Source organism: Rhineura floridana, chromosome 7 (assembly GCF_030035675.1).
Source record: "Rhineura floridana isolate rRhiFlo1 chromosome 7, rRhiFlo1.hap2, whole genome shotgun sequence".
NCBI classification, from domain to species: domain Eukaryota; kingdom Metazoa; phylum Chordata; class Lepidosauria; order Squamata; family Rhineuridae; genus Rhineura; species Rhineura floridana.
In genome coordinates, this window is record NC_084486.1 from 60,268,610 (window position 1) to 60,285,152 (window position 16,543).

General features: G+C 42.9%; 1 protein-coding gene across 2 annotated transcripts in view; it reads left to right on the plus strand.

The window, feature by feature from the left end:
• Positions 1-15,491: 15,491 nt before the first annotated feature.
• The window catches only part of C7H10orf90 (chromosome 7 C10orf90 homolog), a 188,908-nt gene continuing 187,856 nt past the window's right edge, over positions 15,492-16,543 (plus strand). Inside the window, exon 1 of one of the 2 annotated variants that reach the window (XM_061634367.1) lies at positions 15,492-15,717. In XM_061634367.1, the coding sequence (XP_061490351.1) occupies positions 15,552-15,717 (166 nt within the window). In that variant the 5' untranslated portion in view covers positions 15,492-15,551. The remainder of the gene's footprint in view (positions 15,718-16,543) is intronic. The other variant, XM_061634365.1, reaches the window with a different exon arrangement.

The window sequence follows — 16,543 nt, forward strand, 5'->3', positions numbered from 1 at the left end:
CTGGGATTGACACATAGACCTTCTGTGTGCAAAGCATGTGAACTCTCATCCCACGTCACACAAGTGGTATTTTCCTGTAACTAAAAGAAGAGGATGAATTGCAGAGATTCAGGTGCCATTTACTTCAGTGGGACACAGGTGTACGGTATTCTACCATACACCTGTGTCCCATTGAAGTGGATGCCACTTGTGCAAAATTTATATGCTTCCTGACGGTGCATCCATTCTCATTTATAGGTCTCATTTATAGGACTCAAAACCAGATATGGAAGACCTGTTGACAGCCTTTGGTGGAAGGGGAGGCATGAACTGGATTGGGATTAATCTTTTCCCTTGTGCCAGTTTCCCAACTGAAATAAGTGGTTCCTCTCTAAGCACTTAAAACTTCACAGCTAATTCCTCTCTTTAAAATGGCACAGGTGTTAAAAAATTATTTATTTATTTAAAATATTTCTACCCTGCCCTTCTACCCTACAATAGGGCACTCAGGGCGGCTACAATAAAATCACACACATATATAATAAAATACACAATAAAAACACAAAACATTACAGTAAATTAAAATGCATAAAATACTATTAAAATACATAAAATGCATTATGCATACACATACAAACATACATACATGTATATATGTGCATACACATATAAGAAAGTGAGAATAAAAGAACTTAAAAGATAAAAATAAAAGATAAAAAACTTAAAACAGTGTCAGGGTGACCCGTCAGTCCCAACCAATGGCTCTCTGGAAGTTTCCAGAAGACCATCGGGGAGGGAGCAAAGTGGGCTTCTTGGGGCAGGGAATTCCAAAGGCTGGGAGCCACAATTGAAAAGGCTCTCTCCCGCGTGCCTGACAATCTAACTTCTTTCATTCCAGCCGCGCAGAGGAGACAAGAGGCAGATGATCTTAAATCCAGAGTAGGAACATATGGACGTAAGCGGTCCCTTAAGTACACTGGTCCAAGGCCATTTAAGGCTTTAAAGGTCAAAACCAGCACTGTGAATTGGGCTTGGAAACAAATTGGGAGCCAATGGAGTCGCTAAAGCACAGGGGTGATATGCTCCCTGTGCCATGCTCCAGTTAACATTCTGGCTGCTGCATTTTGGACCAACTGTAGTTTCCGAATCGTTTTTAAGGCAGCCCCACATAGAGTGTGTTACAGTAATCAAGCCTCGATGTCACCAATGCATGTGTCACCGTGGCCAAGTCAGCTGCTTCCACAAATGGACACAGCTGGTAGACCATTTTGAGATGGCCAAAAGCACCCCTGGCTACCACAGCCACCTTATATTCCAGCCGCAGGGCAGGATCCAGAACTCCCAGACTGTGGACCTGCTCTTTCAAGGGGAGTGCAACCCCATCCAGGTTGCAACCCTATCCCTGGGGCAGTTTTTCCCTTGGCCAGCAACACTTCTGTCTTGTCTGGATTAAGTTTCAGTTTGTTCGCCCTCATCCAACCCTTCACAGCCTCCAGGCACTGGTTTAGGATGAGCAGTCCCACCTTGCCATCAGATGGAAAGGAGAGATAGAGTTGAGTGTCATCAGCACATTGATGACATTGCATTCAAAATCTCCGGATGACTTCTCCCAGCAGTTTCATATAAATGTTAAAGAGCATGGGAGACAGAATGGAACCCTGAGGTACCCCATAGGCCAATGGCCAGGGGGTCGAGCAGTCGTCTCCCAGCACCACTTTCTGGGTCCTGTCCATTAGGTAGATGTAGAACAGTGCCCCCTAAACCCAACCCAGCAAGATGGCTCAGAAGGATACCATGATCGATGGTATCAAAGGCTGCCGAGAGGTCCAGCAGCACCAACAGGGATGAACTCCCCCTGTCCGATGCCCAGCGTAGGTCATCAAAGGGTGACCAGGGCAGTCTCTCTCCCATGACCAGGTCTGAAGCCTGATTGAAAAGGGTCTAGATTGTCTGATTCATCCAGGAAAACTTGGCATTGAGCAGCCACCACCCTCTCAATCACCTTGCCAAGAAAGGGGAGATTAGAGACTGGCCGGAAGTTATTAAGATCCGCAGGACCTAGTGAAGGCTTTTTTTAACAAAGGTCTAATCACAGCCTCCTTCAACAATGTTGGCATAGAGCCTTCCCTTAGGGAGGTGTTAATTAGATATGTCAACCAACCAGCTACTCCGAATCTGGCAGATTTAATTAGCCAGGATGGGCAAGGATCAAGCCAGCATGTAGTGGCCCTCATTTCCCCCAGAATCCTGTCCATATCATCAGGCTTTACAAGCTGAAAAGTATCCATGGAAAAATGACCAGAGGGAGCAACGGGGACATCTGGCACAACTGTAATTAACGAGGTGTCCAGGTCAATCCGAATGCGAGCAATTTTATCTGCGAAGTGCCTTGCAAACATTTCACAGCAAGCAACTGATGGTTCAGAGTCTGCTGTTGAGCCACAGCCCAAAAGACCCTGGACCACTCGAAAAAGCATCGCCGGACGGCACTGGGCAGACACAATGGTGGCAGAGAAGTAAGCTTTTTTCGCCGCCATCACCGCCACACGATAGGCTCAAAAATGAGCTCTAACCAGTGTTCGTTCAAAGACAGATTGAGTTTTTCTCCATTGTCATTCTAGCCGTCATCCCTGCCGTTTCACCAGGCCCAACGTTCGAGTAAACCAAGGTGTATTACGGGCCTTCCCTGGTGGGAGAGGGCAGATTGGGGCAATAGTGTCCACCACCCGGGTCACCTCAGTATTCCAGAGGTTGACCAGGGCTTCGGCAGTAGCGCCAGCCATGATGGGAACATCCCCTAGAGCGCTCAGGAAACCATCAGGATCCATAAGTCTCTGGGGGCTGACCATCTTAATTGGCCCATCACTCCTGTGGGGTTATCAGGGGCACAAAGTCTAAACCTAAACCTAATCAGGTGGTTATCTGAACATGACAATGGAGTCACTGAGAACCCCTCCACCCTCAGATCACCGGCTTCCTGTCCCAAACACAATACAAGGTCGAGCGTGTGTCCTACCACATGAGTTGGTCCAGAAGATATTAGAGACAACCCCATGGTTGTCATGGCAGCCAAGAAGTCCTGAGCTGGACCTATGAGATTAACCTTAGCATGTATGTTGAAATCACCCAAGACTATCCAAGCCTGGGAAACTGCAATTATGGGTCTTACGTGTTATTTCAGTGACTAGAGGATGCCCCAGAAAAAAGGTACAACAACAATATCACCACCACCACCACCATTGGACCAAATCACAGCTTTTGGGGGAGGGCATGCTTTCAATTTCAAAACAGCATGGGGAGAGAGGTTTACCCTCCCTCTTCTGGCTCAGTGCTCTGATCAGCTTCCAGGCTGGTCCTGTAACTGTTTACAAAAGAAAACAAAAAAAGAATTGAAATACCTTCTCACTTATTTATCACATCATGTGTTGTTTGTCCATCACACAGAAGTTCCTAGTGTACTGCATTCTAAAGCTTCTTAGGGAGCAATGTTTTTCTGAATGATGCATTAGGGATGATGGAGGGGTAAAAAGACAAAACAGATTGATCAGTCTCTTGTAATTGAGTGTATTTCACCCAATTCTATCTGATGCATCTCTATTTTGAGTACAGATACAGAAAACACACAGCTGTGCCTTAGCAGTGAACTGTGTCAATGAGGTTTCCAAGCAATGACTGTAAATGGAGCAACTGCACAGGTTTCAAAAATTGAATTATGGGTCTTACCTGTTATTTCAGTGACTAGGGGATGCCCCAGCCATCAGGATCAAATTGGTTTTATTGAACAATGTGAGAAAGCTATCAAAAGGCAGCCTGCTAATGGTGCTATTTGTGTTTCTCAGGTCCTTGGGACTATTAGCTATATTATTTATGCACACTGTTTTAGCCTTTGGATTCATCCATATTGTGCAAAGTATAGTGCAACCTGCCCTTCAACAGTAATAAAACTTCGGGAAGTGCTGAAACAAGGCATAAAGTTTGGAGAATTTATGCACCAGAGCAAGGACCTGAACAATTCTGGCTTGGCTCAGTAGCTTTAACAGGGTTCTGAAAGCATGAATTAGTAACAGTCTGCTATGCACTTCATTATTTGAACACCAAACTTTAAAAGTTTCCAAAATGATGAAATAAAGACTTTAATTATCTGTGTCCCTAAAATGTGACATGCAATTAAAACAACGGTTTGATTCATGGGAATGTTGCTGTCCTGGCTTACAGTGCAGGGTTAAGGCTACCAAGCTAGCCACTGAAGACCAAAACTGCCAAATGTAAGGAAATATAAATCAATCCTTTAAATGGTCCTAAATATGTGGCTTAATTTTTGCTGTTTTATCTTACTGCATGTCCCATGTGTTTTTATGAAGTGCCATATAGAAATGCTGGAAACGCACACCAAAGTTGAATGTTTCCAGGGGATGTGGCTACTGAAAGAAAATTATCATTCTATACTGGATTATGTGATTCATTCTTTTCTCTTTGCTCTCATCTACCTTTTCTTGGATGTGCCCTTGTTTCAGGCCAATCCGGTACTGCAGCAGGACGAGGTGACCTGCTTCAGGCAGTGGGGGAATGGAAACAGATGAAGGCAGAAATTTGTGTCTGAATAGTACACCAAGACTTTATAAAGTGTTGGCCATAGCAAGAGGCACCATCTGGGCTTCACTTCAAGCAACAAACTGTTTTGGGCTGGCACTACCCTTTTAACTAAGAAAAGATTGGCAAACCTCAGGCCAAGTGTATCCCTCAGCCAGTGGCAGCTGGTGGCTCCATGTCAGTGGGGCAGTGGAATCCGCAAAGGATTTTAGTCTGAACTTTCAAGGGGCTGTCCATGGTGCTCCTCGGACAGCTCCTTGAAAGTTTGGATGAAAACCCAGAGCAGATTCCACTGCCCCACTGACATGGAGCCACCAGCCACTACTGCCTCCAGGCCTCTCTGTCTGGCCCTCGGAACTTTCTGCAGGCCACACCCTCTCTCTGCAGGCCACACCCTTCACTAACCCTGCTTCACAGCCCAAATATTTTTGCCTGACTGTAAAGTGTCCTTGAATTCTTGCTTGTCTGGATGGAGAACAGAGAGGGGTGTGTGAGTGTGTGTAAAAACTAGCCTACTGTAGAAAGGGATAATTTACAGTCATTGCTCCCCAACTTTAGCTTCTGGCTCCATCCACCACTGACATGTGGCCCCAAAAGGTTGCCCAGATAGAAATGTAGCTCTCAGGCTAAAAAGGGTTTCCTATCCCTCCACAAAGATGTGAAGATCTCATTATTACAGACACGTATATTGGTTCCACCTACATATCTGAGGTGTTGTGCTAATGTCTTTTCTGTTGATGTGGCATAGCTTCTGGTCTGCCACACAGTGATGATTCCTCCATATCTTATAGCCCCTCAGCAGTCATAATTCAAGTATAAGATTGCAACCTAAGTTGTTTTATTTTAAGAGTTTTGAGATTTCTTTTTGTATAAAAGATTATTTGTATTAAAATACTTGGAAGAAACAAATCACTAGGAATAGATGGCATACCAACAGAGTTGCTACAAGCTACTGAGACTGAATCTGTTCAAATGTTGACAAAAATCTGTCAAGAAATATGGAAAACTAAACAATGGCCCACAGACTGGAAGCGTTCCATATACATCCCAATTCCAAAGAAAGGGGATCCCAGGTAATGCAGTAATTATCAAACTATTGCCTTAATATCCCATGCAAGTAAAGTAATGCTCAAGATTCTACAACAAAGGCTCTTACCATATATGGAGTGAGAAATGCCAGACATCCAAGTTGGATTTAGAAAGGGAAGAGGCACCAGAGATCATATCGCAAACATACTGGATAATGGAGCGGACCAAGAAATTTCAGAAGAAAATCACCCTGTGCTTTATAGATTACAGCAAAGCCTTTGATAGTGTAGATCATGAAAAACTATGGAACGCTTTAAAAGAAATGGGGGTGCCACAGCATCTGATTGTTCTGATGCGCAACCTATACTCTGGACAAGAGGCTACTGTAAGGACAGTATATGGAGAAACCGACTGGTTCCCCATCGGAAAGGGTGTGAGACAAGGGTGTATTTTATCACCCTATTTCTTTAATCTGTACACAGAACATATCATATGGAAAGCAGGATTGGACCAAGATGTAGGAGGTGTGAAAATTGGAGGGAGAAACATCAATAATTTAAGATATGCAGACGATACCATACTACTAGCAGAAACCAGTAATGATTTGAAACGAATGCTGATGAAAGTTAAAGAGGAAAGCACAAAAGCAGGACTATAGCTGAACGTCAAAAAGACTAAAGTGATGACAACAGAAGATTTATGGAACTTTACAGTTCACAATGAGAACATTGAACTTGTCAAGGATTATCAATACCTCGGCACAGTCATTAACCAAAATGGAGACAATAGTCAAGAAATCGGAAGAAGGCTAGGACTGGGGAGGGCAGCTGTGAGAGAACTAGAAAAGGTCCTCAAATGCAATGATGTATCACTAAACACCAAAGTCAGGATCATTCAGACCATGGTATTCCCAATCTCTGTGTATGGATGTGAAAGTTGGACAGTGAAAAAGGCGGATAAGAGAAAAATCAACTCATTTGAAATGTGGTGCTGGAGGAGAGCTTTGCGCATACCATGGACTGTGAAAAAGACAAATAATTGGGTGTTAGAACAAATTAAACCAGAACTATCACTAGAAGCTAAAATGATGAAACTGAGGTTCTCATACTTTGGACACATCATGAGAAGACATGATTCACTAGAAAAGACAATAACGGTGGGAAAAACAGCAGGAAGTAGAAAAAGAGGAAGGCCAAACAAGAGATGGATTGATTCCATAAAGGAAGCCACAGACCTGAACTTACAAGATCTGAACAGGGTGGTTTATGACAGATGATCTTGGAGGTCGCTGATTCATAGGGTCGCCATAAATCGTAATCGACTTGAAGGCACATAACAACAACAAATGTGTACAGGATTGCAGATTTGGTTCATTTTACTCTGAGCCACTGAAAAACAATTAAGGACCAATGAATCCCTAAGCTGCTCTTTTGGCCCAACTTCCAGTACATGCAATCAACTACCTTCGTCTCATGGAGAGGAGGTCTGGTGAGAACTGGGGACCCCCGATAGATGACCGCCACTCCCACTCCCTGACTTCTAACCCTTGGCTGCTGCACATATAGGAACCCAGCTGGACACATGGCCTCAAGGATGGGAGCTGTGTCCTCATCCAGCCAGGTTTCCGTAATGCATGCCAGGTCCGTGTCCTCTTCCAATATCGTGTCATGGATGAGAGATGTTTTTTGGGCAACGGACCTGGCATTGCACAGCAGCAACCAAAGGAGTCCTGCATCCCCCAGCTATCTTTCAGTCTTGGGCAGGCCCGGAGCAAGGGACAGATATTACATATCTCTCCCTAGTTCCTCTTACCTGACGTGGCCTGCCTCTAGCACTGCACCAGCATCTGCCTCCCAGCCTCGTTATATCTTGGCCTCCCACCCTCCCCCCATCACTCCCCCCGATTTACACATGCCCCTGACGCTGGAGTCTGCAACTCAGGCAGGCCACCCACCCTTACAACCACCCAGAACCCACCCTTAAAACTACCCAGAGCACCCTAAAATCCCACAACCACACCAGAAACCCACCCCCCAACAACAATTAATTTAAAGTCAAAGCAAAATTATTTAAAACTAACCCCCAAGCCCAACCCAAGGCCAGAAAGTCCTCCCAAAGAAGCTGCGTTTGAAGGCTGGAGGGTGGGGCAAGGCAGGTGGAAACAGCCTCCCCTGATAGCAGCCGAGTCTCTCTCCCCTCACTTGAGTCTAAAGTGAGCCAACTCCCAAGGGTAGTTCCCAACTGCTTGTTGGTTGATTCAGCATTCCTCCAGCATGGGCTGCCAGAATGAAACGGATCCTTTCCCTACTGCCATGCCAACCCTGCTTTACTTGCTCTTATCAATAAAGTTGTGGCCTTACTTCACCCATATACCTGTGTCTGGCTGTGTTATTCCCGTTGCTAAAGGGAGCACAACATGCTCCTACCACACGAGAATCAGTGCTAGAAATGGCCCAAAGAAAGTGTATGCTGGATGCAAAGGAACAGGGAACAGCTACTCTTCTAGTGGTTTTCACAGCTTTTAAAAGGTGCATGCCAAACTTATTACAATGCCTGCACTTTCAGTCTTTTTTCATCTAACTCCTAGCAACTTACTCACAGGAGAATATATTCTGGGAATTAAGGCACAGACAAAAGTAGAGCTGGGGGCGCAGAGAGAGGGCAAGAGCACAGCACCGCAAGAGGTGACGGAGGAATACATGTGCTTTATATCTGATCTACAGTCAACATTCAGTGAAGAAATGGTTCAAGAGAATATCCACCATAATTCATTTTCCTTTATCATAACATAATCTGAGAAAATGACCCTGCTATACTACTTTCTGTGGTGTAAGATTTCACAATTGCCAACTATGTAATGTCATACAAATGTGACAAAAATTTGGTTCACTTTGGGGCAGGTGGAGCCCTTTGTAAGCCAGGCTATGCCCATGGACTCCAGCATTCACTCCATTCTTCTTCCGTGGCATATATTTCTGTTTAAGTGCTGTGAGCAAATTAGAAAATAAATGTTTACTAGACAATTAAATGGCTCATATTAAATTTAAAGGTTTCAGGAGAAAAATAAATTAATAAATGAAGGCTATTTCAGGTATCTTACCTTTTCAGACAATAAATGTTGACTTGATTTATTATTTCTGCTATTTATTATGGAGAATTATCACAAGGCACAAAGGAAATAATTATCCTCTTTTGTACAAATGGCTTATGAGTGTAATCATTAAGTGGTAGGAAGGCACAAGTCTCTATATTGAATGCTAATTTGATTTACCCCAATTTCTGTGTCACAGACTTCTGGGAGGTTACAAACTGCTTTATAAACACCTTTGATTAAATTAAGGAAAAGATTTTAACAGACTGCAGTTATTTGTATCTGTTATAGAGACAGAAGGAGGAGAGGGTTATCTTAGCTTTAGATAACGCTATTTGATATAATGCAACAGTTGCAGAGAGAAATATGTTTATGTACTCATTTCTATTTTATCTTAATATCTGATATATAGTAAGTTGAACATTGTGAAATGTTTCATTTAATTAAAAAAAATACAGGAAAGTGAGAGAGTGAAATGTATAAATGTCAAATTCTGAACAGGTCTGCATTTTCAATAAAAATGGTCCCCCTCATGTCCCTGATACTGAATCGCAACTCAGGCATGGACTTTGGAAAGACAGTGTCAGGGAATCTGTGCATTCCAGGAGACAGGGTATCTTCAGGGCAGCTCACTGTTGTACCTGCATCTTGAACTCAAAAAGTCAGACCATCTGAGTGAGAAGCTCTACCTCTCTGAGAAAGCTACTTATTTATTTATTATTAGACTTATATCCCGTCCTTTCTCCCAGTAGAAGCTCAGGGTGGCACATAGTATATATGCAATTGGATATAACAACTGCACACAACCATGTGCTTCCCCATAGCTCTTTGCGTGCGGCACCAAGAGAATTACTTAGAATCATCTTAGGACCATAAGCTTCTGGGGTGGAGCGTGGATCCTTTAAACCCTGTCTACTCTCCACTGAGAATATGGAACAGTCACCAGGGCCTGTTCTTAGATATAAGGCTTCAGTTGTGCCACCCAACTTGTTGATGGATATATGCTGTCCCTGGGAGTTAGCCTTAGTCAAGCAGAACATGCATCTGAATGGAGAATCTGCCCTGATCCATACATTCATCAGAAGCTGGTGCTGAAACATTGTGGTAGAAAATGGGCATGAGTGTGTCCCCCAGACCTATGTGATCTAGGAACTTGACAAGAATGGCAAAAGTATGAAGGCTTTATTCAGGCCATTTCTTCCCTCCTTCCTATACTTGCTTTTTTACATGGAGGTCTCGGCTTATGCTTATGCTGAAGGCTATCTACATGGTGACAGGAGAATCTTCTGATGCACCTTCACCATACTACTGTAGCACAAACCTTTAATGAATATGAATCAGGGCAGAGTCTGTGGTCAAACATAGGGTCTCCTGGCCCACAGCCAGCTTCCACAGGCAGCAGACAACATTGGTATCAATGGAAGAAGGTCTGTATCAGCTCATGAACAAAGATGTAGCAGAAACACACATCCAAAAAGCCAGTGCAGATCTCCCCATTTCCCCCACCAAACATGTGGGTGGAAGTACCACTGATGGGATCCCCAGTGGCAGTAGCTTGCAGAAAGCCCCAAAATGGAGTGTTCTGGGGAGGGGATAAACCAGCCCAGTATCTGTTGGATCTGAGCTGCCTCAGTGCCATCACTTGATGGCACTGGGCCTGGCCTGGGCGTAACTACTATGCCAGCTCCAAGCCGGTACAGCTATTGGCTTGCTCCCCACCTCCTGCCCCAGCTGATATGAACAATGGCTATGGATGCTGTGGTGGCTCTGCTACTCTATGATGTATTGCTGCTGCCTGGCCAGCGTTTGCCCACCACTCACCATATGCTCAGAGGCACATTACCAAATTCTTCCAAGCTACACAGCAAGTGGATTGGACTGTGAAAGACAAACCCAAATTGTGTTTGCATTTTGACAAATTTGTAGGGCAGTACTCTCAGAGAGGTCAGATCTCCTGCTCCCCTGGTGCATTCACTATAGCTGCCCAATTTCCCTGCTTTTTAAAGTTTGAGAGAAGCATCCGTTGGCTATAGGTACGTTCTTAAACCGCAAGGTTTTTTCCTATTAGTGAATCTGGTTCTTGGCTTCATTTGTGGCTTTAAATGTCTAAAATGAAGGTCCAAAGTTGAAGCGAATTTTATAGTAAGCTACATTCAGATATCATTACCGTTTATTATAATAATCTATTCCCCCCCCCAAAGTGGTTATGTAGTTTAATGAATTGCTGCATATTCTAAATCTCCATTGGTAGACAAGGCCTGCATGATATACTGGTGCAAGGTGCAAAATAGTGGCATTGGGGGTAGAGCCAGATGAAAAATGGCAGCTGAGAGGGCAGAGCCAATTGCTTATTATACTCAGTGAACTATGCACTGGGATGACCTGCACATATACAAATATACTTCTGAGTTAATACAAATCAGTGATTCTAACAGCCTAATTTAGACCCCCAAAACCTTTCTGTTGTTGTTGTTAAACAATTGGTACTGAGAAGCCCTTGACAATATATATCAAGTCATCCAGCAATCCTTCTACCCACCCTTGCATAGACATTTGCTTCTCATGTATGATTCACAGGAAGAAAAAAAATTGCACAACATTAATGCTGGAGTAGTGATAAACACATGGATCAATGTAATCAAATCCTTGTCTAGACAGTAGCCATAGTATCTGTGGGGAGAAGGAAGCGATTTTTGTACACTAAAAAGATTTGGGTTATGTAATTCATGTAAACAGAAACTCTTGCAGGGGGGAGGAGTGGGGAAACCTGCTGTGGCAGGCTAGTCTCTAGTAGCGTACAGCTGCTGAGCAGAAGATTCCAAACCTGGGAATTCTTGTCTTTTCTGTCCTTTCATGAGGTCTGGCTATGGGAACATTGGCCATGTTTAAAGCAGTATACCCTGTTAATAAAATAAATAAACATCAAATGTTACATTAAGGAAATTCTGTACCCAGAAATCCGGAATGTTGCCACTGTAGAAATTAGCTTATTTTACATAGGTTGTTCTGCTTCTCTTAGTCATGTGAAGGCAAAAAGCCTTGCTTCCTGAAGCCTTACTTCCTGGCTAGAGATGAGAGAGAAATTCTATTCAGTTCACATTTAAAGCCAAATTTATCAAATCTGCACTTTCTGAAACAATATGAGAACCGAAACACAGCCATCCTTCAAAATTTGCACTTATCTGAATTTTGCAATACAGTTCTCCAACCAAGCATTGCTTACAGAAATGCCTAAATTAGAAGAAAGTGTGCCCAAATCGAATATATTGATGAAAGTAACATACAAAATGCATGATACTGGGATACATTGCTTGCAAAAATGTGTACATTGGTCAAAACAGCATACAAAAATGTATGTATTAGGAAAAATGTGCACTGAAATACTGCAGAATTTTCATGAGGATTTTTTTAAATTGTAAATCGCTGCAGAAATGTGAAGAACTGAGTTTAAGATTTGAAAAATGAGAAACAGAGAACCAAAACTGACAGATCATTCCATCCCTATTCCTGAGCCCTGGATATCCTTCTCTGCCTAGTTGTGTCCCCTATGATTGGCCTCGTGGATTATACCAGGCATTGTTCTAAACCTTTACACCAATCATAAGGACTAGGAATGTGCTTTTGAAAAAACAAAAACAACACTCTTTGAACACTGGACGTTGAATTCAGCAATAACTTTTGTGCTTGCATGATGTGATGACAAATGCTGGAAGATTGTTCAGAATATTCCTACAGGCTCTACTTTCTGGGTGTATCCTATTTAATTTTTTCTGGCATTTTAGTTATTTATGAATTTTTAAAAATCAATTCACAAAGCTGAATGTTTTGCTCCATCTTTTTTCTCTTATTATACAGAGAGGTGGCCTAGCTAGTATTGTATTAGCCACATCAGTCTAATTAGGCTGTCACCCATATTTTGTTCTAAAAAGCCAATAAAATCAAGGTTCTGCCAGAGGCTTTGTGCCTGTTTAGAGAAAAGGCGGGTCAGAGGAGGGTCAGAGGAGACATGATAGAAGTGTATAAAATTATGCATGGCATTGAGAAAGTGGATAGAGAAAAGTTCTTCTCCCTCTCTCATAATACTAGAACTCGTGGACATTCAAAGAAGCTGAATGTTGGAAGATTCAGGACAGACAAAAGGAAGTACTTCTTTACTCAGCGCATAGTTAAACTATGGAATTTGCTCCCACAAGATGCAGTAATGGCCACCAGCTTGGATGGCTTTAAAAGAAGATTAGACAAATTCATGGAGGACAGGGCTATCAATGGCTACTAGCCATGATGGCTGTGCTCTGCCACCCTAGTCAGAGGCAGCATGCTTCTGAAAACCAGTTGCCGGAAGCCTCAGGAGGGGAGAGTGTTCTTGCACTCGGGTCCTGCTTGTGGGCTTCCCCCAGGCACCTGGTTGGCCACTGTGAGAACAGGATGCTGGACTAGATGGGCCACTGGCCTGATCCAGCAGGCTCTTCTTATGTTCTTATGTTCTTATGACCTGCTAGATTCTACTAGGTTCCACTTACTTCCACTGCTGGCTCTCCTCTGGCTTCACCTCTGACTGTCCAGATTTCTTCATGGTGCCATGGCACCCATTTGACTTGTTAAGATTCCTCTGGGCTCTGCCTCCAGTGTCACAGACCTGTTCCTGACATGCCAAATCCTGCTCTGGTTCCAGCTAGCCACTCTTACCCTGGCTCCATATAAGGACTCGTTGGGAAAGGGTTCAAAACCCCACTTGGCCATGAAGCTCGCTGGGTGACCTTTGGCCAGTCACTGTATCTCAGCCTAATCTACATGGTTGTTGTGAGGATAAAATTGGGAGGGGGAGAACCATGCTTGCATACCACCTTGAGCTCCTTGGAGGAAAGGTGGGATATGGATGTAATAATAATAAAATTTAAAAAACACACACATAAAGACTCCAATATAGACTAACCATTGAAGGCCACTGAGAAGAAAATGGCCTTCAAAGCTTTTTAAGACATTTCAAGGAATGAGGCTTGCTGAATCTCGGAAGGGAATGAGTGCTCCAATTCAGTGCATCTGAGGACTGTAAAAAGAATACAGGGGAAAAGGAAGCAGGAAAAGCAATGCCCCCAGATTCCATCTGTAATCCAAAGCAGGACAGGTAGTAGGCTGGGAAAGACCAGTCCCAGACCTTGGGAAGATACTGCCAATTGCAGTAGTTTGATGGATGAGTTGTGTGAGGGCTCATCTACATGATGGTTTACTGTGTGTGCGCTGCTACTCATATCTCCTTTTAAATCACATTATTCACATGACATTACCGGCAACCAAAAGCTATCAGACAGTTTCCCCCCTGTAAATCTGTACTAACCCAATCCACTGATAATACAAAAAGGGAAGGAAAAAACATCTTCATTCCATACCTCTAGTGCTTGCAGACATTTTGCTCTGATGCTTTTATGTGGGTCTTTCAATCGTTCCTCTTTCCATACCCACTATCTCCTCCTCCTTTCATTTCATTTCATATGGGCTGACAAGCAACTTCCAGCTGCTTTCCTTCATTCTGCTGGCCTTTTTTATGTTGCTGCAAATGGTGCCATTATTTTTCTTTTCCCCCTAACTTGTGTGCAAAAGTGTAACACTGTTCAAAGAAAGATTTGTATTTCAGCTGTATCATACCAGTGAAAATGCAAATAATCACACTTCTGGGTTGATTTTTTAAAAAACTAGAACCTACTGCAGCTGGTAGAACAAACTGAGCATGCTCGGTTGCCAAACAACCAAGGAGAGTGGAAATGTTAAATCAGAGTGTGTTGTCATTAGGAAACTGTGTGACTGATCCTTCCCCTCAGTGTGAATAGAAAACACCATGTTTGCAGCTGGCATTGAGCCCTTACTGTGGACAATGGAAATAGAGAATGGAGATAAAAAAAAGTGTCTTTAGTAGGAAGTAATGCTCCCGTGTGGATAAGTCCTGACTCTGTATATGGCAGCTTGCACTGTAACTATCACAGATGCACTATGCATTCAGAGACAGAAAGTCACCCTTGGGCAACCCCCATTAATTTTACTGGGCTTTGCACAGCAGTTCTTGATAGACTGTCCTTTACTTACTTATTTATTTAAAAAAGAAATTATATCCTACTAGCAGGTGAGTTGCTGCTGCTCACTGGCAGTGGCGAGGTCAGTGTGGTATAAACTGCTGTATGTTAGCACTGTGCTGACCTTGCTGCCTCTTCCTCTCCCCCCCCTTCCAGTAAACAGCAGCAACTCACCTGTCCTGAGGTCAGGCAGGCACCTCCACTCCACCACACCATCTGCTACTGTATATCTATATTTTTGGCCAAAAGGAACATACACAAACATAAGAAGGACATTTTGTGGTGCTTGACCTGTACAGGGTACCCATAAACAGAGAACACTGCCAGTGTAAAATATTAACATTGCAGAAATGAAATATTTACATCGCTTCAGACAGATAGATATCCTCACTGACTAAATGTAAGATCTCCTGCCAGCAGAAGGCTAAAGAATGCCACAGCCAAAAATTGATATGGAGGCAAACGGGGCCTTGCATTTAGAGACACAGCTTCCAACCAATCAGATTAAATGAAACCAGCAGGCCCGGGCCTTATCATCCCAGATAACCCTCATTAATCCAGTGAGCTTCTGAGGACAAAAAAAGAGAGAAATGAATTGCTTTATTTGTGTTGCTTGAATGGAATGCTAATGAGGGGAGGTGGAAAACAGAAAGAAAAAAGTTAATTATTCATGTCAGCCAACTGAGCAGAAGGCAGATCCTGCCTTCCCCTGTTACCATTGCAACAAGTGGCAGCCACCCTAGGGAGAGCAAGCCAAGGGAAACATTTACAGTATAAAACTGAAACAGACATGAAAGATGCCTTTTCAGGAAAGGAAACCCATGCTCTTGAGCAGCACAACACACAGCCAGATGGATTTAAGGACAAAGCCTCTTGTAGCATGGAACCAAAAAAGAAAGTCCTTTATATCTCAAATTTGCTTCATGATTAACCATTCCTCCTGGGGGAGACCATGTTGCCTTGGTAAGTTTTGTACAAGTTTTTGAGGCTTCCTGCATCAGTAGTTGAACAATGTTTATGTGCTTCTGTTGGTACAACGTTTGATGAACTTTTTGAAAACACCCAGCTGGCTTCTGCATTTAGAGTAGGCTTTAAAGAACACAAACCTTGAGGATTTACAGTGCAAGACCATATTGTCTTCTAGAAGAAGAGTTCAGTGAAATTTACTCCCAGGTAATTGTGTATCAGATTGCCTCAGTATTTTTCCATACATTTTAAGCAACTTTTTATTTAGTAAACTTGAAAAAAATTATAACAGCACAGACCTGTTGCTAACCAAAGGCTTGCGATAATGTCTGTATTTTGCTAATGTGTTTTTGTATTTTATTCTTTGCATTTTGTTTTGCAGTGTAATATTTTTATCCAGTTTTTATTTTTGTAAGGCACTTTGGGTCCAACTTTAATGGAGAAAAGTGGGACATAAATTGTGATACTAAGCTAAAACTAAATTAAATAAATACAAGAAAGTATGTTTAACATTCCATTTCTTGCAAGCCAAAACTGCCCCCAAATTATTGTGGATTAATCAAAATGAAGCCAGATATTGCAATATAACCCTATACATACATATTTCCCAGCAGGTAAGTTGGTATAAGAGTGCAGCTTTTTGTAAGGGAATTTTGTTTTGTGTGTGTACGTGATATAGGTGCAATTTCCTGTTTTAACATATTTTTGGTGCCGGGTGATTGCCTTCAAACATTTCACTGTATTTGGAGAAGTGTTTTTCGTGCAGTCTGATTATTACTTTCAAGGAGGATTGTGTTGCAGGATGTTCTGCTATACATCATTT